The sequence below is a fragment of the Budorcas taxicolor genome, chromosome 2, assembly GCF_023091745.1.
Source record: "Budorcas taxicolor isolate Tak-1 chromosome 2, Takin1.1, whole genome shotgun sequence".
Lineage (NCBI taxonomy): Eukaryota > Metazoa > Chordata > Mammalia > Artiodactyla > Bovidae > Budorcas > Budorcas taxicolor.
Window position 1 is genome coordinate 147,314,857 of NC_068911.1, and position 22,401 is coordinate 147,337,257.

The following is a 22,401-nucleotide window of genomic DNA, read 5'->3' on the forward strand; positions in this document are numbered from 1 at the left end:
TCACCAGCAATAATGACTTTCTCTCTAACCTTCAAACACACCAAGGTCACCCACTGAGGGACCTACACACTTGCTGTTCCCCCTGCTAGAACACTTGTCCTCCAGACATTCACCTGGGTGCTCCCTTGACATCAATCAGGTTTCCGACCAAATATTAGATGTTTAAAGGCTCTTCTCAATGACCCAGGTAAAATGGTACCTTTCTTGAAGCCCACAACCTCCAGTCTATTACACTCTATAAAGTCTTCTTCAAAGAACTCATTTGTAAGTTTCAAAAATTATTTCATTTATATTAGTATACATATCAACAGTCTGTATCTTTCCTAGCTCTCATTAGAAAGTATACTTCTTGAGAATAAGAGTTCTATCAGTCATATTTACTGCTATATGAATGCTACCTAATATATGGAGGGGGGAAAACAATAAATATTTGTTGATTTATTCTGATTATGTCTTTGACATCACAACAGCTACTTTATAGAAAGTGCTCAACTGGTGAATGAAAGCAGTTCACTAACTAGAAATTTTGCCATTTTATAATCAATTTAAATAAAACACATAAATGTCCCAAGGCTACATCCATACTCACTACTAAGCAATGGCTGATTGATGAGGACGCCTTCTTCTCCGGTAGCAGCAACAGTGATTTCATATCTTTACTGTCTGCATAATCCACAGGCCGCAGACCAAATATGTTGCTGGTAAAATAAGTACAGATGGGTTTAAGTAAATAAAATGTGTGATCTGATTTTTAACTAAATGAATACACTAGTGGAACAATTTTTTCAACCTCCCTAATAAGACACAATTTTTTGAAAATAAATGACTCAAGAATTCATATAAGGCATAAGAATCAAGAACTACAATCTGCTGAAAAATAGAAAAAATATGTAAAAATAGAAAAAAAGATGTGAAATTTCAATTTAACACCAGACCATTACAGGAACTGTTCTTAACTGAATATATTGTTACTTAAACATGATTTTTGTTTTCACAACTCCATATTGGTATTCAAATTCTTATTTGAAAATATAGCTTCATAATCATTAATCACTATGGGCTGATTACATGCTTTCAAATGCAAATAAAAATCACTTACTATAGCTGTTACAGGCTCTGTAGTCTATATAAACAAATACAAAAATTAGACAAATTCACAAGATAGGTATTTAGATTCACTAGAAGGAAAACTATGCCACATGACAATTTAATAAAGTAGTAAACAGGGCATTTTAAAATTAATTTTTAATGTGTATGTACACTACAATCTATAAAAATTACAGCCATCACAGAATAAACTGATGGAGTTCAGAAAGCAACCCAGACTTCCCTGCTGCACTAATTTGACAGTCACAGAACATTACAATGCAAGAGACCTCAGACACATGATATGGCTGTTACTTCACTGAGAGAAAGCTTCCACTGACTTGACTAAGATCTCGCTTTCCTTCTATTCATTCTAACAATATTCCATATTGCCCATATCTCAATCATAAGGACACTGTTAAAATTACAGCACTTTGTCTAATAGTCCACTTCTTTACATACAGTTTCAAAATGATTTTAATGCATTATATCATGGCAGAAAACTTTTCTAAACTGAACCTGTCTTTTGAAACCTTCTCTGGTTTTTAGAGTACAGGATATCCATACAGCAGTCATTATTGTTCATGTAAAAAAAAATGCAATGTGTTAAATAGGATATAAAATTATAAACTTGGTAAAATATGAGCTTTTAAATTTGTATCAAACATGCAGGAAAAGATCTGCATGGAAACAGGGAAACATTAAGAGGGAGAGAAATGAAGGTGTCAAATCTGAGAGCGCAGGGATGAGAGATACGAGCACCTACTGGGTTTAGAGTCAAGGTCATTAATGATCTTAGAGAAAGCCGTTTTGATGGTAGATTGGGAAAAGAAATGAACCACAGCAAATGTTTCTCTAATGACTGCTATTCACGATTATCAGGTTCAGTCACTCTTTCTCCTTGGGCAAGTGCTATGTAAACTCTGATCAACGTGTATTCTCAGATTCCCTTACATGCCCAAGTCCTATAGCATGTGTCTTTCTTCTGGCAATAGTTTTTCTCAAACCAAAGTATAATACAATCATCTGTATTTCAACTTTCTGATTACAAAAAGAATGACCCAGTTATTACACTGGAAATTGGGTCCTCCCAAATTATTATACATTCAAAGCAGAAGCGGGAGCTTAACTTGTGGTTCAGCTGGTAAAGAATCTGCCTGCAATGCGGGAGACCTGGGTTCGATCCCTGGGTTGGGAAGATCCCCTGGAGAAGGCAAAGGCTACCCACTCCAGTGCTTTGACCTAGAGAATTTCACGGACTGTATAGTCCATGGGGTTGCAAAGAGTCAGACAGGACTGAGCAACTTTCACTTTCACTCTCAAAGCAGATAAGTTCGTTTTCTTTCAAAAGAGAGCTGATCTCATCTACTACACTTGACATTTCTCAATTTTATTATCTGTTATGCCCATGTACCAAATACACAATCTCCTCACATACATACGTTGTAAGTATGACAATCAAAAAGGAATCAATATGCTAGATCTTCTATCCCCGGATGCAAAAATAAACAAAAAAAGTCACACTATATGCATAAAAAAAAATCAATCAGTGCAGACATAGAGACTTTTTACCAAAGACAAATGTAGATTTCTCCAAGGAAATGAAATTTAAGAGCCCAATCAAGTGTACTTTAATGCACAGTAACTACAGCATAATTATTTTATACAAATACAAACTGAAGAGAACCATGACAACATTTAAAAATGTTAAATGAAAGTACTTTCCAAAGAACCAAATTAGCCTAAAAAGGCTTTAAATAAAAAATAAACAATGGTCTCTGAACAAGGAAGATGCTTTTACAATCTTAAAAAAACTGCTTCATAAAATGACTAGCAAGATTCTAGTCATTTAGAGTCCTTACTACACAAAGCTTACTACCTCAATATCGTTTTTAAACATGTGATTTCTCTACCTGGATTATCGATGGCTTCTGCTTATACACAATTTGCTAAACGCTTAGCCTTCCTGCATTGCTAATGAACTGGGGAATGGCACATTAAAAATGCTACTGAAATAATCGGTTAACCCTTAGTCCTGCATCATGGGAGATGCAGTCTATTAAATTCTGTCATGATACTGCTTTGCCATGGACCACTGAAATTTGGAATTAGGCACAAGTTTTTATGTGACACCTTCAAAAACCATAGCAAGAGAAGACAGAGCATATGTAAGATTTCTCCTTTATTATGTGGGCACAAAAAAGGCATAAAACTTTTTCCCCATGATGATATATTTGAATGAATACTTTGCTTACATTTTATGTCAAAAATCAGTTTAAAATATACTTAGATTTATTCTTTTTAAAAAAAAAAAAAATAGGTAATACATAGAGGAAAAGCCACAAGGGACTATTGATGTGATCAATTATTAACTGACGACATGAAGAATCAATTGTTCCCCATCACTATATAAGGAAGAAGTGTTTTATGTTTGCTTTAGATTTACTGCAATATCATGGATGCAGAACAAGTACCAATAATTTGCTATTAGAATGGGTTACCAAGGGAGCTTATAGAACAATTTTTTTCCTAAATGTTCTTAAATATAGCATGTTCTTTATTTTCTGACATACTTTAATCTAAAACCTTAACCTTAAAACAGATTATTTTGGAGGGATACATAATACTTAGAAAACACTGTCTTTGCCTATAATCCTACTGAGGACAAATACTCTTCCAATAGGTAAGTATAAAACTAAAAAGTATTAATCAAGGCACAAATAATGAGGTGAAATGTGAGATGGATTTTACAGGAGGTTAAAAAAACACACACACAAATAAAATGAATTCAAACTCAGGACTAGAAACTAGAATTTGGAAGATGAATGTGAAGGGCTTGTTGGGGGAATAAGCAATGTGATTTATGAAATGGATGGAATTAATGCAAGAAAGCTTTCTATCAGGGTTGAAGAGCCTAATTACTTTATGCTCATGTGTCTAAGCCAAATAGAACATGGAAAATTGAAAACTGTATGCAGGTCAAGAAGCAATAGTTAGAACCAGACGTGAAACAATGGGCTGGTTCCAAATAGGGAAAGGAGTACGTCAAGGCTGTACACTGTTCCTCTGCTTACTTAACTTATATGCAAAGTACATCATGCAAAATGCTGGGCTGGATGAAGCATAAGGTGGAATCAAGGCTGTCAGGAGAAATATCAGTAACCTCAGATATGCAGATGACACCACCCTAATGGCAGAAGTGAAGGGGAAGTAAAGAGCCTCGTGATGAAGGTGAAAGAGGAGAGTGAAAAAGCTGGCTTAAAATTCAACATTCAGAAAAAGAAGATCATGGCATCTGGTCCCATCACTTCACAGCAAATAAAGAGGGAAACAATTGAAACCGTGGCAGACTTTATTTTCTTGGGTGCTAAAATCACTGCAGAAGATGACTGCAGACATGAAATTAAAAGATGCCTGCTCCTTGGGAGAAAAGCTATCACCAACCTAGACAGTGTATTAAAAAGCAAAGACGTCACTTTGCTGACAAAGGTCTGTACAGTTAAAGCTATGGTTTTTCCAGTAGTCATGTCCAGACATGAGAGATGGACCATAAAGAAGACAGAGCTCCAAAGAATTGATGCTTTCAAACTGTGGTGCTGGAGAAGACTCTTGAGAATCCCTTGGATTGCAAGTTCATACCAGTCAATCCTAAAGGAAGTCAATCCTGAATTCATTGCAAGGACTGATGCTGAAGCTCCAACACTTTGGCCACCTGATGCAAAGAGCCAACTCACTGGAAAGACCCTGATGCTGGGAAAGATTGAAGGCAAGAGGAAAAGCGGGTGACAGAGGATGATACGGACATGAGTTTAAACAAACTCCAGGAGATGGTGAAGGACAGGGAACCCTGGAGTGCTGCAGTCTATGGGGCTGCAAAGAGTTGGATACGACTGAGTAACTGAATGCCACAAATAAGGCATAAAGCAACAGTCATTAGAGACAAAGACAGCATGTAGCTGTGAAAGCAGAAAAACATAAATGTCTACTGGCTAAACTATGGGTCAATGCAACACCAGTATAATGAAAACTATTTTCAGAATATAGGAACACATCAACATCTTCAGTGCTGAATTTACACATAGTGCATGACGGTATATTAACAACTTTCATATGCACCATTTTTGACAGTTCAGTTCTCTTATGACCTATCAAAGAAATCTCTTTATGATTCAGTGAATGGCAAATGACTACATATAGATAATATACTTTATCAATACTAAATCATAAAAACTGATAAGTAAAACATTTATATAGTCACTAACCAGGGAAGTATCTTTCTGATTCCAATTTTTTTCTGTTTCTTCACAATACGTTATATTAGCAAATTTTACCACTTTTTTTCCTCTGATATATTCCTGCTCTATTTCTTTAGTGCTGATTGTAAATAATTTTAAATATATTTCACATAAAAGTTTTGAAGGTATGACTGAAGATTTTAAATTTCTCTTCAAATATTTAGTTTAAAATATTGACAATCTAAGTGTCCATAAATTACTGCTTTTTCACTACAGAAAAATTAATTAGAAATGTTGGAGGGTCATTGTTGCTGACCTGTAACTGACCGAGGTTAATAGATTCAACATAAAAGTGCATATATGTATTAATATACATAATGTATATATATCACAACCAGTAATAATCATTTATTTATTTATTTAACACACATATATGTGCATGCAGCCTGCCTCCCATTTCCACAGGTTCTATATCCATGGATTCAACTAACAGTGAGTGGATCAAAAACATGAAAGAAGAAAAAACAAATTTTTTTTAGGAAATTCCAGAAACAAAATGAATTTGTCATGTACTAGCAACTATTTACATAGCATTACACTGTATTAAGTATTATAAGTAATCTAGTGATGCTTTAAAGGACACTGGAGGAAGTGCATGGTGGCACTAGTGGTGAAGAATCTGACTGCCAATGCAGGAGATGCAGAAGACCTGGGTTCAATCCCTGGGTCAGGAAGATCCCCTGGAGTAGGAAATGGCAACCCACTCCAGTATTCTTGCCGGGATGATCCCATGGACAGAGGAGCCCCTAGTGGGCTACAAGCTATGGGGCTGCAAACAGCTGGACACGACTAAAGCAACTTGACACACACAGGCACACACATGTGTAAGTTATATGCAAATACCATGCCACTTTATTTAAGGGACCTGAGTACTAGATTTTGGTATCAATGGGGGGACTGGTTCCAAGTCCTTTGTGGACACCAAGAGGCAATTCTGTACACCTAGGGGAAAAGCTACAAACGTCATTTTGTAATAAGTTTGGCAAACAGTCATGCACTCAACTACTTCTAAGTTCTCTTAGTCACTAAAGAACCAACGAGATAAAAGGGCCTCACAGAGCTCACCGGGGCAAAAGCCAAGGAAAGAAAACAAGAAGAACTTTAAAGCTTGGTAAAGCTGTATAGACATGAAAGGAGAAACAATAAAAGGAGATACAGAAGTAGAATAAGAATCTCCCAGGAGAGAGAAAAGCTTGTGTGAAGGCCTTGACATGAGCTAGTGTGGAAAATGAGAAACACCAAAAAATATAAAGAGAAGAGCAAGAAAGAAGAAAAGAGGGAGAAAGACAGAGAATACAAAGAATGCAGTGTTCTGGAAATGTACACTGTGACCTGAAACGAAAAGGAAGGAGCTGAAGAGGTGGACTAAGGACCCTGAACAGCTCCCTGAACGGCTATCAGCAGGCAGGAGGCATCAACACAGCAGGACAGCTGAGAGCTGGGGTTACACAACCAGAGAGCCTGAATTTAGAAAGCGTCTGTCTACAATGCGGGAGAGCTGGGTTCGATCCCTGGGTTGGGAAGATCCCCTGGAGAAGGAAATGGCAACCCACTCTAGTATTAAGCCTGAAAAATCCCATGGACAGAGGAGTCTGGTAGGCTACAGTCCACAGGGTCGCAAAGAGTCGGACACAACTGAGCGACTTCACTTTCACTTTTCACTCTGCCACTCAATAGCTGTATGACTTTAGAGGTAGATGGGGAACCAGTGGAAACAGGGTCAGACTTTATTTTTTTGGGCTCCAAAATCACTGCAGATGGTGATTGCAGCCATGAAATTCAAAGACTCTTACTCCTTGAAAGAAAAGTTATGACCAACCTAGATAGTATATTCAAAAGCAGAGACATTACTTTACCGACTAAGGTCCATCTAGTCAAGGCTATGGTTTTTCCTGTGGTCATGTGTGGATGTGAGAGTTGGACTGTGAAGAAGGCTGAGTGCCAAAGAATTGATGCTTTTGAACTGTGGTGTTGGAGAAGACTCTTGAGAGTCCCTTGGACTGCAAGGAGATCCAACCAGTCCATTCTGAAGGAGATCAGCCCTAGGATTTCTTTGGAAGCAATGATGCTAAAGCTGAAGCACCAGTACTTTGGCCACCTCATGTGAAGAGTTAACTCATTGGAAAAGACTGTGATGCTGGGAGGGATTGGGGGCAGGAGGAGAAGGGGACGACAGAGGATGAGATGGCTGGATGGCATCACGGACTCGATGGATGTGAGTCTGAGTGAACTCCAGGAGATGGTGATGGACAGGGAGGCCTGGTGTGCTGCAGTTCATGGGGTCGCAAAGAGTTGGACACGACTGAGTGACTGAACTGAACTGAACTGAACTGAATCTCCTATGTCTCTTTTCTCATCTGTATAATGAGAATACAACTCACTTTGTAGGATTAATATATATAAGGACCAAACGAATTAATGTATCAAGAGCACTTAAGACAGCACCTGGAAAACAGTAAGAGCTCAATAATTGTTTGTTATTAATATTATCAGATTGGCATTTTTGAGGAGACAGAAACAAAATGAAGATTTGGGAATATGAGTTATATTTCAAGTATTGGCCTCTTCATTTTTCCCCAATTTTATGACACACTTCATGCATGCACGGTAATGACAATATGGATGTGCACTAAAGGGAAAGGAGGACAGAAGCCTGGTTTTTTAGCAACATTAAAACACGTGCAGATCTATGTTGTCCTACATGCTTCCCAGGTGGCTCAGTGGTAGAGAATCTGCCTGACAATGCAGGAGACACAGAAGACACAGGAGATGCAGCTTCAAACCCTGGGATGGGAAGACCCCCTGGATGAGGAAATGGCAACCCACTCTAGTATCCTTGCCTGGAAAAGCCCATGGACAGAGGAGCCTGGTGGGCTGCAGTCTATGGAGTCACAAAGGAGTTGGACACGACTTAGTGACTAAGCACACACCCATAGGATACAATACAAGGATAAAAAAAATGAAAGGCACAATGCTCACTCGGATTCCTTCTCATCACTAAGGCTAATAAAAAGAAAGTACTTACTGGAGTGTGTTTTAACATTTCAGCCTTTTTTTCAGGTGTTTAACATTTCAGTTTTACCCAAAAGGCAGAGATCAGAATATAGTATAGGCCTTCAATGTCCTCCCCCTCATGAATGACAGAATAATTAATAAGGACCTACTGTATAACACAGGGAACTCTTCTCAATGGGAAAAGAATCTAAAAAGGAGTGGTTACATGTATACATTCTGAGCAAACTCTGAAATTCAGTGAAGGACAGAGGAACCTGGTGGGCTACACTTCATGGGGTAGCGAAGAGTCAGATATGACTTAGCCACTGAACAACAAGAAATATGTATATGTTTATTTGATTTACTTGGTTGTACAGTAGAAACTAACACAACATTTTATATCAACTATATTCCAATAAAAACTTAAAAGAAAAAAAGAATGATGAATAGACATGCACCTACAGCTGTCCCGGAGATGAACTTGACCACTAGTACAAGGGGAGAAGGAGAGATCGGCTAATTTAAACTTGCACTTGCACATATAATTCAGTCTATCCCAAATAACACATGAAAGAGCACTTTTACTACTACCAAACCTATAACATATGACAGGATACCAAGACGGTGCACGATGAAATCCTCTATGAACAACTATGAAACTGCAAACACACAGATTTTAATTTTTCAAGTCGCGTAATTTGTGATGAAACAAGAAACAGCAGAGAAATTCAAAAGAGCAACATGATTCCTAACAGCTATAAAATATAAATTATCTGTTATAGAAGATGAATATTTTAAAAATTAACAACAGTAGTGGAATAATAAGTCCAATGTATATACTATACTCTAACTAAGAATTCTACATCCTTCAAATGAAAATTCTGTTAATAGCAGTTCATTACAGTTCAGGCGCTCAGTCATGTCTGACTCTTTGCAACCCCATGAATTGCAGCACGCCAGGCCTCCCTGTCCATCACCAACTCCTGGAGTTCACTCAAACTCATGTCCCTTGAGTCAGTGATGCCATCCAGCCATCTCATCCTCTGTCGTCCCCTTCTCCTCCTGCCCCCAATTCCTCCCAGCATCAGAGTCTTTTCCAATGAGTTAACTCTTCGAAAGAGGTGGCCAAAGTACTGGAGTTTCAGCTTTAGCATCATTCCTTCCAAAGAAATCCCAGGGCTGATCTTCAGAATGGACTGCTTGGATCTCCTTGCACTCCAAGGGACTCTCAAGAGTCCTCTCTAACACCACAGTTCAAAAGCATCAATTCTTCGGCGCTCAGTCTTCTTCACAGTCCAACTCTCACATCCATACATGACCACAGGAAAAACCATAGTCTGGACTAGACGAACTTTAGTCGGCAAACTAATGTCTCTGCTTTTAAATATACTGTCTAGGTTGGTCATAACTTTTCTTCCAAGGAGTGAGCGCCTTTTATTTTCATGGCTGCAGTCACCATCTGCAGTGATTTTGGAACCCAGAAAAATGAAGTCTGACACTGTTTCCCCATCTATTTCCCACGAACTGATGGGACCGGATGCCATGATCTTCGTTTTGTGAATGTTGAGCTTTAAGCCAACTTTTTCACTTTCCTCTCTCACTTCCATCAAGAGGCTTTTTAGTTCCTCTTCATTTTCTGCCATAAGGGTGGTATCATCTGCATATCTGAGGTTATTGATATTTCTCCCGGCAATCTTGATTCCAGCTTGTGCTTCTTCCAGCCCAGCGGTTCTCATGATGTACTCTGCATGTAAGTTAAATAAGCAGGGTGACAATATACAGCCTTGACATACTCCTTTTCCTATTTGGAACCAGTCTGTTGTTCCATGTCTGGTTCTAACTGTCGCATCCTGAGCTGTATACAGATTTCTCAAGAGGCAGGTCAGGTGGTCTGGTATTCCCATCTCTCGAAGAATTTTCCTCAGTTTATTGTGATCCACACAGTCAAATGCTTTGGCATAGTCAATAAAGCAGAAATAGATGTTTTTCTGGAACTCTCTTGCTTTTTCCATGATCCAGCAGATGTTGGCAATTTGATCTCTGATTGCTCTGCCTTTTCTAAAACCAGCTTGAACATCAGGAAGTTCACGGTTCACGTATTGCTGAAGCCTGGCTTGGAGAATTTTGAGCATTACTTTACTAGCATGTGAGATGAGTGCAATTGTGCAGTAGTTTGAGCATTCTTTGGCATTGCCTTTCCTTGGGATTGGAAGGAAAACTGACCTTTTCCAGTCCTGTGGCCACTGCTGAGTTTTCCAAATTTGCTGGCATATTGAGTGCAGCACTTTCACAACATCATCTTTCAGGATTTGAAACAGCTCAACTGGAATTCCATCACCTCCACTAGCTTTGTTTGTAGTGATGCTTTCTAAGGCCCACTTGACTTCACATTCCAGGATGCCTGGCTCTAGATGAGTGATCACATCATCATGATTATCTGGGTCGTGAAGATCTTTTTGGTACAGTTCTTCTGTGTATTCTTGCCATCTCTTCTTAATATCTTCTGCTTCTGTTAGGTCCAGACCATTTCTGTCATTTATCGAGCCCATCTTTGCATGAAATGTTCCCTTGGTATCTCTAATTTTCTTGAAGAGATCTCTAGTCTTTCCTATTCTGACCAAGTATCAAATCCTGAACTCTATCTATTTCTGTTAAAACAAACAAACAAACAAAAACAGCATATGATATGCTCCAAACACTCAATATACTTCTCATGTTTCTGGAATAGTTCTGTTTTAGGTTCACTCTGAGACACATAGAAAGCCGTGGGAAAGGACAGCCTATGAGGTTTTAAACAGTTATCAACATATTTCTAAGCAACAAAGAAACAGAAGATATGAAATTTATTTTCATATATGAAGTTAAAAATAGAACGAATTTTCCCTCCTGGGTAACAATGGGTAAATGTCTCATGCAAAACACAGTAAATTCAGAGCTAAGCTAATTAATCAGTTCAGTTCAGTTCAGTTGCTCAGTTGTGTCAAACTCTTCGCGACCCCATGAACCGCAATACGCCAGGCCTCCCTGTCCATCACCAACTTCCGGAGTCCACCCAAACCCATGCCCATTGAGTCGGTGATGCCATCCAACCATCTCACCCTCTGTCATTCCCTTCTCCTTCAGCCCTCAATCTTTCCCAGTGTAAGTCAGCTCTCTGCATCAGGTGGCCAGAGTATTGGAATTTCAGCTTCAACATCAGTCCCTCCAATGAACAGCCAGGACTGATCTCCTTTAGGATGGACTGGCTGGATCTCCTTGCACTCCAAGGGACTCTCAAGAGTCTTCCCCAACACCACAGTTCAAAAGCATCAATTCTTCGGTGCTCAACTTTCTTTATAGTCCAACTTTCACATCCATACATGACTACTGGAAAAATCGTACCCTTGACTAGATGGACCATTGTTGGCAAAGTAATGTCTCTGGTTTATAATATGCTATCTAGGTTGGTCATAACTTTCCTTCGAAGGAGTAGTTCAGTTCAGTTCAGTAGCTCAGTCATGTCCGACTCTTTGCGACCCCATGAATTGCAGCACGCCAGGCCTCCCTGTCCATCACCAACTCCCAGAGTTCACTCAAACTCATGTCCATCGACTCGGTAATGCCATCCAGCCATGTCATCCTCTGTCGTCCCCTTCTCTTCCTGCCCCTAATCTCTCCTAGCATCAGGGTCTTTTCCAATGAGTCAACTCTTTGCATGAGGTGGCCAAAGTATTGGAGTTTCAGTTTCAGCATCAGTCCTTCCAATGAACACCCAGGACTGATGTCCTTTAGGATGGACTGGTTGGATCGCCTTGCAGTCCAAGGGACTCGCAAGAGTCTTCTCCAACACCACAGTTCAAAAGCATCAATTCTTCGGTGCTCAGCTTTCTTTATAGTCCAAATCTCACATCCATATATGACCACTGGAAAAACCACTGCCTTGACCAGATGGACCTTTGTTTCCAAATTTGCTGGCATATTGAGTGCAGCACTTTCACAGCATCATGTTTTAGGATTTGAAAAAGCAAATTAATACTATATTCAAATGCAAGAGCCATTTAAAAAATGCCAGTTTGCACAGCAAAAGCTCAAAGCACATTAAGAAAGTATTCTAAGCAAAATGTGACTATAAGAAAACACTAAAGAAATAGAACATTAAAATTAAATCAAAATCAAAGATAAAGTAAGAAGTATACATTTATATGGTCTCAGATTTAACTACAAAATAGATAACTTAGTTTCATAGTTCACAGGGACAATTTCAGGATAAATTAAAAGGATACCAAAAGTCCATCTTCTCTTTAGTACCTCTATTAACCTAGTAGAATATAGGTTAATGTTAATACATTAGAATTTCATTAAATTAATTAATTTCATTAATTAATTCAATACATTAAATTCTAATGTTAATACATTAGAATTTCAGAGTGATAACTACTAGTAGTAACCAAATTGAGAGGTATCTCCAAATATACTATATGAAAGTGATCAAAATAAATAATGTTATGTCAGGTTGGGGACAAAGGACAGGGGATGGGAAACAGGAAGTAGGGTGGGAATTATTTCTGTTAGATACTCTATTCACATACCCAACACCAGAGAAGGTGGAAAGCATCCTGATTATTTTTAAGAACTATAAGGATCATTTTAACATCAAAACCTGAAGGTAAAAAATGGAAGTTAAAACAACAAATTATTCTAATTTATAGCTATAGATGCAAAAGTCTTAAATAAATCCTAGGAAACTAATACGAACTATTTGTGTAAAGATTAACACAATACACTAAGTTTATCCCAACAATGCAACATGGAGTAATATTTTTAAATGTGGTAGTAACATCAACAGGCAAAAAGTGCAAGATCATGTCAAAATCACTTAATAAAATAAAATCCAGTCTTGTTTAAAAATGGTAAAATAACCGAAAGGAAAATCTTTTTTTAAAATTGAAGTGTAGGTGACTTACAATGTGCTAGTTGCTGGTATATAGCAAAGTGATTCAGTTATACACACATACATACATTTATAAATACATACACATACATACACACACACACATATATATATACTTTTCCATATTCTTTTACGCTATGGTTAATTACAGGATATTAATTACAGGAGTTCCCTGTGCTACACAATAGGACCTTGCTCTTTATTTTATATATAGTGGTTTGTATCTGCTAATCCCAAACTCCTGATTTATTCCTCTCTTACCCCCATTGCCCTTTGATAACCATAAGTTTGTTTTCTATGTCTGTGAATCTGTTTCTGTTTCGTAAATAAGTTCATTTGTATCATATTTTAGGTTTCACATGTAAGTGATATCATATGGTATTTGTCTTTTTCCTTCTGATTTACTCAGTATGATAATCTCTGCTGTGATTACCTCTGATATGATAACCTAAGATAATTAGCTCAGTAGGATAGCACCAAAATCAGATTGTTTATATTCTTTGCAGCCAAAGAAGGAGAAGCTGTATACAGTCAGCAAAAACAATACCAGGAGCTGACTGTGGTACAGATCATAAACTCCTTACTGCCAAATTCAGACTTAAATTGAAGGAAGTAGGGAAAACCACTAGACCATTCAGGTATAAACTAAATCAAATCCCTTACAATTTTACAGAGGAGTGAGAAATAAGATTCAAGGGATTAGGTCTCATAGACAGAGTCCCTGAAGAACTATGGACAGAGGTTCCTGACACTGTACAGCAGGCAGGGATCAAGACCATCCCCAAGGAAAAGAAGTGTAAAAAGGCCAAATGGTTGTCTGAGGAGGTCTTACAAATAGCTGTGAACAGAAGAGAAGCTAAAGGCAAAGGAGAAAAGCAAAGATACACTCATTTGAATGCAGAGTTCCAGAGAAGAGCAAAGAGAGATAAGAAAGCCTTCCTTAGCGATCAATGCAAAGAAATAGAGGAAAACAACAGAATGGGAAAGACTAGAGATCTCTTCAAGAAAATCAGATACCAAGGGAACATTTTATGCAAAGATGGGCTCGATAAACGACAGAAATGGTCTGGACCTAACAGAAGCAGAAGATATTAAGAAGAGGTGGCAAGAATACACAGAAGAACTATACAAAAAAGATCTTCACGACCAAGATAATCACGAGAGTATGATCACTCACCTAGAGCCAGACATCCTGGAATGTGAACTAAGGGGGCCTTAGGAAGAATCACTATGAACAAAGCTAGTGGAGGTGATGGAATTCCAGTTGAGCTATTTCAAATCCTAAAAGATGATGTTGTGAAAGTGCTGCACTCAATATGCCAGCAAATTTAGAAACCCTAGCAGTGGTCACAGGACTGGAAAAGGTCAGCTTTCATTCCAATGTCAAAGAAAGGCAATGCCAAAGAATGCTCAAGGTACTGCACAATTGCACTCATCGCACACGCTAGTAAAATAATGCTCAAAATCCTCCAAACCAGACTTCAACAGTACATGAACCATGAACTTCCACACCTTCAAGTTGGATGTAGAAAAGGCAGAAGAACCAGAGATCAAATTGCCAACAGCTGCTGGATCATCGAAAAAGCAAGGGAGTCCCAGAAACACATCTACTTCTGCTTTATTGACTATGCCCAAGCCTTTGACTGTGAGGATCATGACAAACCATGGAAAATTCTTCAAGAGATAGAAATATCAGATCACCTGACCTCACTCTTGAGAAGGAAGAAACTATTAGAACTGGACATGGAACAAAAGACCAGTTCCAAATAGGGAAAGGAGTATGTCAAGGCTGTATATTCCCTGCTTGTTTAACTTATATGCAGAGTACATCATGAGAAACGCTGGGCTGGAAGAAGCACAAGCTAGAATCAAGATTGCCTGGAGAAAGATCAATAACCTCAGATATGCAGATTACACCACCCTTATGGGAGAAAGCCAAGAAGAACTAAAGAGCCTCTTGATAAAAGTGAAAGAGAAGAGTGAAAAATTTGGCTTAGAACTCAACATTCAGAAAACTAAGATCATGGCATCTTGTCCCAACACTTCATGGACAAATACATGGGGAAACAATGGAAACAATGACAGACTTTATTTTTTTGGGGCTCCAAAATCACTGCAGGTGATGACTGTTGCCATGAAATTAAAAGACGTTTGCTCCTTGGAAGAAAAGTTATGACCAACCTAGACAGCATATTAAAAAGCAGAGATATTACTTTGCCAACAAAGACCTGATTAGTCAAGGCTACGGTTTTTCCAGTAGGCATGTATGGATGTGAGAGTTGGACTATAATGAAAGCTGAGAGCCAAAGAATTGATGCTTTTGAACTGTGGTGTTGGAGAAGACTCTTGAGAGTCCCTTGGACTCCAAGGAGATCCAACCAGTCCATCCTAAAGAAAATCAGTCCTGAATATTCATTGGAAGGACTGATGCTGAGGCTGAAACTCCAATACTTCGGCCAACTGATGCGAAGAAATAACTCATTCGAAATGATCCTGATGCTGGGAGGGATTTGGGGCAGGAGGAGAAGGGGACGATAGAGGATGAGATGGTTGGATGGCATCACCGACTCTACGGACGTGAGTTTGAATAAACTCTGGGAGCTGGTGATGGACAAGGAGGCCTGGTGTGCTGCAGTCCATGGGGTCAAAAAGAGTTGGACACGACTGAGCAACTGAACTGCACTGAAGAGAATCTCTAGGTCCATCCATGTTGCTGCATATGGTATTATTTAATTCTATTTTATTTTGGAGTAATATTCCATCAATATTCCAGCTCTTATTATTTCACTGTATACATATCCTACCTCTTCTTTATCCATTCCTGTATGGACGGACATTTAGGTTGCTGCCAAGTCTTGGCTACTGTAAATAGTTCTTTTATGAACACTTGTATGCATGCATCTTTTCAATTAAAGTTTTCTCCAGATATATTCCTAGCAGTGGGATTCCTGGATCATATGGCAGCTCTAGTTTTATTTTTTAAGGAATTTCCATATAGCTTTCCATAGTAGCTGTACCAATTTACAGTCCCATCAACAGTGCTTCCTCCACACCCTTCCAGCATTCACTATTTATAGACGTTTCTTATGGTGGCTATTCTGATTGGTGTGAGGTGGTATCTTATTATATTTTGATTTGCATTTCTCTAATAATTAGTGATTTTGAGTATTTTTTCATGTCTCTGTCGGCCATCTGTATGACAAGATCATTATTTTTAATACAACCTTAATATTGACCTGCAAATCTATGGCCAATATTTTTTCTAAAATGAGAATAAAGCAAGTATGCCAAGATTATCACTACTATTTTATAATATTGCTCTGGAAACTGTGACAAATGCAATACAAAATAAAAGCTAATATATGATCATTTGATCCTTCTCTTTACTTCTGCCCTTGATTATGGAACAGACCTTTTCAACTGGATTCCTTCCCAGTGTGGAGGTGAAAATTTTCAACTTCATATGTGAACTCTTTAGCACACAAGGCCTTTCACTGCCTCTGCCCATCTTCTCTGGCCTCTTGTCTCACCGTCCTCCCTCCCTTCATTCCAGTCTTGTATCAGCTCCTAGAAGTGAAACAAGTGCCTAATACCTTAGCAACCATCATCCTCTTTCTGCAAAGTTCACCCTCTTATCCTTTTTCTTCAAATTCAGTTGAAGTGCTACATCCTCTAGGAAACCTTTCATGACTTCCTCTAGTCGTTATTTCTAGCCCCTATCCTAGATACTCATGGAATCTTGGGGGCATTGAGCTATGAAGACATGTATCATACTATTCTGTAACCACTAACATAAATGTCTGTTCACATCTACTAGAATAAAAGTAGCAGATAAAACAACTGGGGAGATGAAGATGTAAAGGATAAGAGAAATATCTAACACGCATTCTGTTGGAAATTCAGGAAAAGAAGGCATCTAAGTAGAAAGAAGCCTTTAGCTCTGAGATAATGAAGAAGATTCCAAAATGTCTCTTCTAGAGCTAAAGAATGGTATTTAGAAATTTAGAATAGGCAAAATGACACTATTTATCTACAACTTCAATTAGCCAAAGCACCAAGGATAAGAGAACAGTTTTTGCCCTTTCTCGTCTCTACCCTTCTTCTAGAGATGGAAAAAGTCTAGTCCTGGTTACTCTGAGACAAGATATATTAAGAGTAAAATACACGGTAAGCAGAGAAAAAAATGGAAGCACACCTATCAACTCAGATTTCAGAGTCTGAGATATTAACGGCTTAAATGGAAAATGAACTTTAGGCGAAAAACAAAACGAGTAGTAAGAACCCTACAAAGTCTCCACGACCCCCTCCCCATGCCCTATTTCAGATATGGAGGAAAGCACAGGAACAAATTTCATCTGTTCTCACCTGTTAATACTTAACTCTAGAAAAACAATATATAGAACATTGGCAGAAAGAAAAATAGACCTTAAAAATGTCAAGGCTAAAATTACTTTGGGCGGCCTTGATCCCACAAAAGGGAACAGGAATGAACAATGGACAAGAGACTAACAATTCTGCCCAGGGAGCATACATGGTTTGTTCACGCCGATGAATACCGGGAACCAGTTCTACCATCCGAGATAAGGTGCAGCTTATGGAAACTTAGATTTACACATTCTCTTCATAGTTATAGTGAAGTTGGGAGCAGAGGGAGGCAATTCTTATTTTCATCTTGTCTGTCCCTTTAATCAAGAGATGAAAAAACATATCATCATTTTATGGATTCAGAAAGTGTTCAGAAGTGTTAGTCGCTCAGTCATGTCCGGCTCTTTGTGACCCCATGGACTGTAGCCCACCAGTCTCTCCATGGGATATTCCAGGCAAGAATAATGGAGTGAGTTGCCATTCCCTTCTCCGGTGGATCTTCCCAACGCAAGGAATGAACTGAACTTCCCAGGTCTCCTGCATTGCAGGTAGATTCTTTACCATCTGAGCCACCAGGGAAGCCCTTTATGCATTCAGGAAAATGAAAGTAAAAGTCGTTCAGTCATGTCCAACTCCTTGCGCCCCCATGGACTATATAGTCCATGAAATTCTCCAGGCCAGAATACTGGAATGGGGAGCCTTTCCCTTCTCCAGATCTTTTCAACCCAGGGATCGAACCCAGGTCTTCCACATTGCAAGAGGATTCTTTACCAGCTGAGCCACAAGGGAAACTCTTTATGCATTCAAAGACTTACCAATTCACTCTACAAATAACTGTGGGTTCAGACTACCTGGCATGCTACAGTCCATGGTGTCGCAGAGTTGGACACGACTTAGTGACGGAACAACAACAGACTACATCAGGCACTCAGGAGGGCCTGGGAGAGCAGGCACGATCCCTGGAACACAAGAGCACACAGCCTAACGAGAAGATAATAAGAAGCAGGTACACTGCCACCTCCACTTATAACCAGGAGGAAGCACCATATACAAAGGACTCGCGAAGGCCAGCCAAAAACAAACCATACGTAAGATGAAACCCAAAGGAAGAATATACCACACAAACCAAAAGCATATTTGATGGTTAGGAGACAAAACAGCTTTGCACATCTTAAGGAAATAAAAATTTAGAAAGGCTAATGCAAAAACTGGCCAGAGTGTCCTGACCAGTAAGGAACAGGAGACTCTATTGCCCTCTCTCCCCTTCCCTCTCTCTTTCCTCTCCTTAACCCTTCCTGTCCTTCCCTGTTTTTCTAGTCTCCTGGTCCTGGACACAGGAATCTGGTCGAAGGGCCCTCAGCCTGAGCTGAGGATTGGAGACTGATCACCTCCTCTTGGCAGAGAACTCGAATTCTGGTTCTGGTCTGGTCTGATTTCTGGTAGGGCTGAGTTCCAGTCCTCCCTTCTCTGGAGGCCCAGAAAAAAGTCCCATAACGCCTGGGTATCTGTCGGTGGCAGGAGACGTCTGTAAGGCCACCCCTTTCGCCCCCCACTCCCGCCTCCTCCCCCTCGTCTTTCAACCTGGCTTCCTTTCCTCCCTTGAAATCTTTGATGTTAGCACTTGAATCTGAAGTTCTGTGTCTCTATAGGAGGTTTTCTGAGAGACTGTATTCTTGTATTTAAGGGCTTCCCTGGTGGTGCAGAGGTTAAAGTATCTGCCTGCCATGTGGAAGACCTGGGTTCGACTCCTGGGTCGGGAAGATCCCCTGGAGAAGGAAATGGCAACCCACTCCAGTACTCTTGCCTGGAGAATCCAATGGACGGAGGAGCTTGGTGGGCTACAGTCCACGGGTCGCAAAGAGTCAGACACAGCTGAGCGACTTCATTAGTGCAAAAAAAGTTGAAGAAGGGGGACAGGAGGGGCCAGAGAGACGGAGCTGGAGAGATGAGGAAAGCTGGACCACGTGAGGCTCTACAAATCAAGTTCTTAAGTCTGACTTCTGTTTTAAAAACATTAAGAGTTACCAGGAAGAGTTTTAAGCAAATAAGTCATTTGGCCAGAACTGTATATTTTGAAAGCTCTTGGGCTGTGTAGTACGAAAAGTAATCTGAAAAGGAGATCAGTTAGGAAATGGCGAGGCTAATCAGGTCAACAGCAATTATCACAAGATAAAACAGAAACCAAGATATACAGAAAATACTTAAGTATGATGACCAACAGTCCAGAACAGAAGGAATAACGATGTTTAGAAATAGCTCCCGGTCTGTTACACCTTAAATTAAATCAACTCTTGCAATTGTCCTACAGTTGCCTTACCCCAAATCATTCCTGACTTCAGTCACCAGATAAACCTGCCTTCCCTACTATCAAAACGGTACCAACCAGCTCTCCAATGCAGTAACCATCTGGCATATGTGACTATTTAAATTAATTTAAATATATTTTAAAATGTATTTCCTCAGTAGCAACAGCTCCATTTCAAGTGCTGAATAATAAGAGATGTCCAGTGGCTACTGAGTGCCTGCACATGTCACGGAGTGTTTCCATCAGTGCAGGAAGATCTACTGGACAGTAACGGGCTAGCGGTGTACCAACACCTGCTGCTTCACCCCATAACCCTGTTGGGAACAACACAGCCATCTGAGAAGGCACTTCTGAAAGCAGACCCACTTACCATCTTAGGCCCACACCCTGTGTATTAATGAGCTTCACAGTGTAGTGAAGAATCACAGTGTACAAACCATACGACAGACCCTGTGTTTTGGCTCATGAATCCCCACTATACTCTGCAGAAATAGAAAAGCAGCAGGCATCACCCATGTTTTATAGGTGAGGACACCAAGGCACAGAAACTACCCTGACTGAAGCTATAAAGGCAATAATGGAGTCACAAATAAAAGCAGGAATCCCTAACACCCTGACCAGTGCTCCATTCGTTAGAGTAGTCATGGCTGATTTAAGCGCCCACGAACAGGAACTATTCTGTTTCGCCTGAACAAAGCAACCACCTGCTCTACCAAATGGATCACTATCCCGACAAGAGGGTCATACCTGTTACACATGTATATATGTACACATACACACAAACACACGGCCTAGTCTAATACACATGTATGTGACGTGTGTGTAAAAAATTTTTTTAAAAATTTAAGAAATAGAAGAGATGTATTTTCTGAGTTTGCCCCAACAACCTTATCACATGTGATGAGAAATAAAGGACATTAAAAGCACCAAAACTAACAGCATCAAGGTATAGTAGATTCCTGCATTATTATCTTTCAACTATGTTTTATGATTACCTATTTTTTTAAAAAATGAAACCTAGAAGATCTGCATTTTGTAATATTTATTCCCTTCTGTAAACAGAGCAAGTCCTGACTTCTGTGTACTACTTCCAAACCTGCAGCAGTAATGGGTAAACAGAGAGGCAATGCTTGCATTTTCATTCCAACTTCTTCATTAATTAAAAAGAGTAAAATAATATATAGGGAGACATGAACCAAGTTAGAGATTACAGATATAAAATCCACATGCAGCATTTACTTGTGACACTCTTGACAACAGCCACTTTAAAATGCAGCCGCCAGCATTCACTGATGTGTCTCTGTGCTCCAATACTGGGAAACAATTTACCTGGAGGTTCACTTGAATGATTTGAAAAATCTAAGAAATAATTTGACTGCACTTCACTAACATCTCAATTCTTACATATTTTAAATGGGGTTATACTAAATATTCAGGAAAAGAAAAGGAATAGAAGATTTACAACAATTCTAAAGTGCTAGGGAGCATACAAATTAGTTATTTACAGGCTTCTAACTCTTGCCTTACTAATAAGTATGAATCAATCTATATAAAAACTGAATGACTTTTTCCAGAAACTCGAAGCTTCCAAAATTAATCTGAAAACTTTCTGAATTAAGAGTACACCTCCCTTCGACACGTAAGACTTATAAAGGAAAAGGGCATGAATGCTGATTTTAAGTCTAGAATATATTGGCCACATTTAAATATAGTTGTGAAAAAAAAAAAGAAACAGTTATCAACTTAGGTAGTAAAGTCTCTGCTTCATCAAAGACCTTGTTTCAATAAAATGTCAGCAGAAAAAAAATAGGCTTTAAGGTGAACTACTTACACTGCCTCCCTGGAGGCTCCATAGGCGAGTAACAGCTTGACAATGTCCGCATGCCCATTCTTCACTGCGTCATGAAGGGGTGAGTCGTTCTGATACCCAGTGGTGTTTACCAACGCCTTGTGCTGGAGCAGCAATTCCACCACCTTCAGGTGCCCATGATTGCAGGCTTCATGCTGATTAAAGGAGAGTGAGAAGAGTAATGAGGAAGACCAATGAATAATAACAAAGCCCACACTTCAGAAAAATAATACGAACCTCGAATCAGAAAACTGGTTCTTACCTAAATACTCACACAGACCATAAGTTATTGACAGAGTAAAATCACTCTTAACAGTCTTAAAGGTAAGATAGGTCGCAATCAAGATTTATGCAATTCATGAAAAAAGATTTTTCTCATTTGAGCCTTGGGTCAAACGCTCTTTACTTGGAAGAAAAAGTAGCTTTAGTCCAATTACAGCTCCTAAATTGCTCTATAGCAAGAAATTTAAAACAAGGGGCAAAAAAAAAACCACAGAAAATATTTCAAAACCAGATCATGCATAAAATCTGAAATCCTTCAAGGCTGAACAGTATTCACTAAATCAACTGCTTAGCC

The 22,401-nt window shown here is 39.2% G+C and overlaps 1 protein-coding gene across 1 annotated transcript in view; it reads right to left on the bottom strand.

Annotated features, from left to right (window-relative positions):
* BARD1 (BRCA1 associated RING domain 1) overlaps positions 1 to 22,401 on the bottom strand; it is an 87,318-nt gene that overhangs the window by 19,109 nt on the left and 45,808 nt on the right. Inside the window, exons 6-7 of the mRNA XM_052635921.1 lie at positions 21,807 to 21,979; positions 590 to 698 (exon numbers count right to left, since the gene is read on the bottom strand). Of these exons, the coding sequence (XP_052491881.1) occupies positions 590 to 698; positions 21,807 to 21,979 (282 nt within the window). The remainder of the gene's footprint in view (positions 1 to 589; positions 699 to 21,806; positions 21,980 to 22,401) is intronic.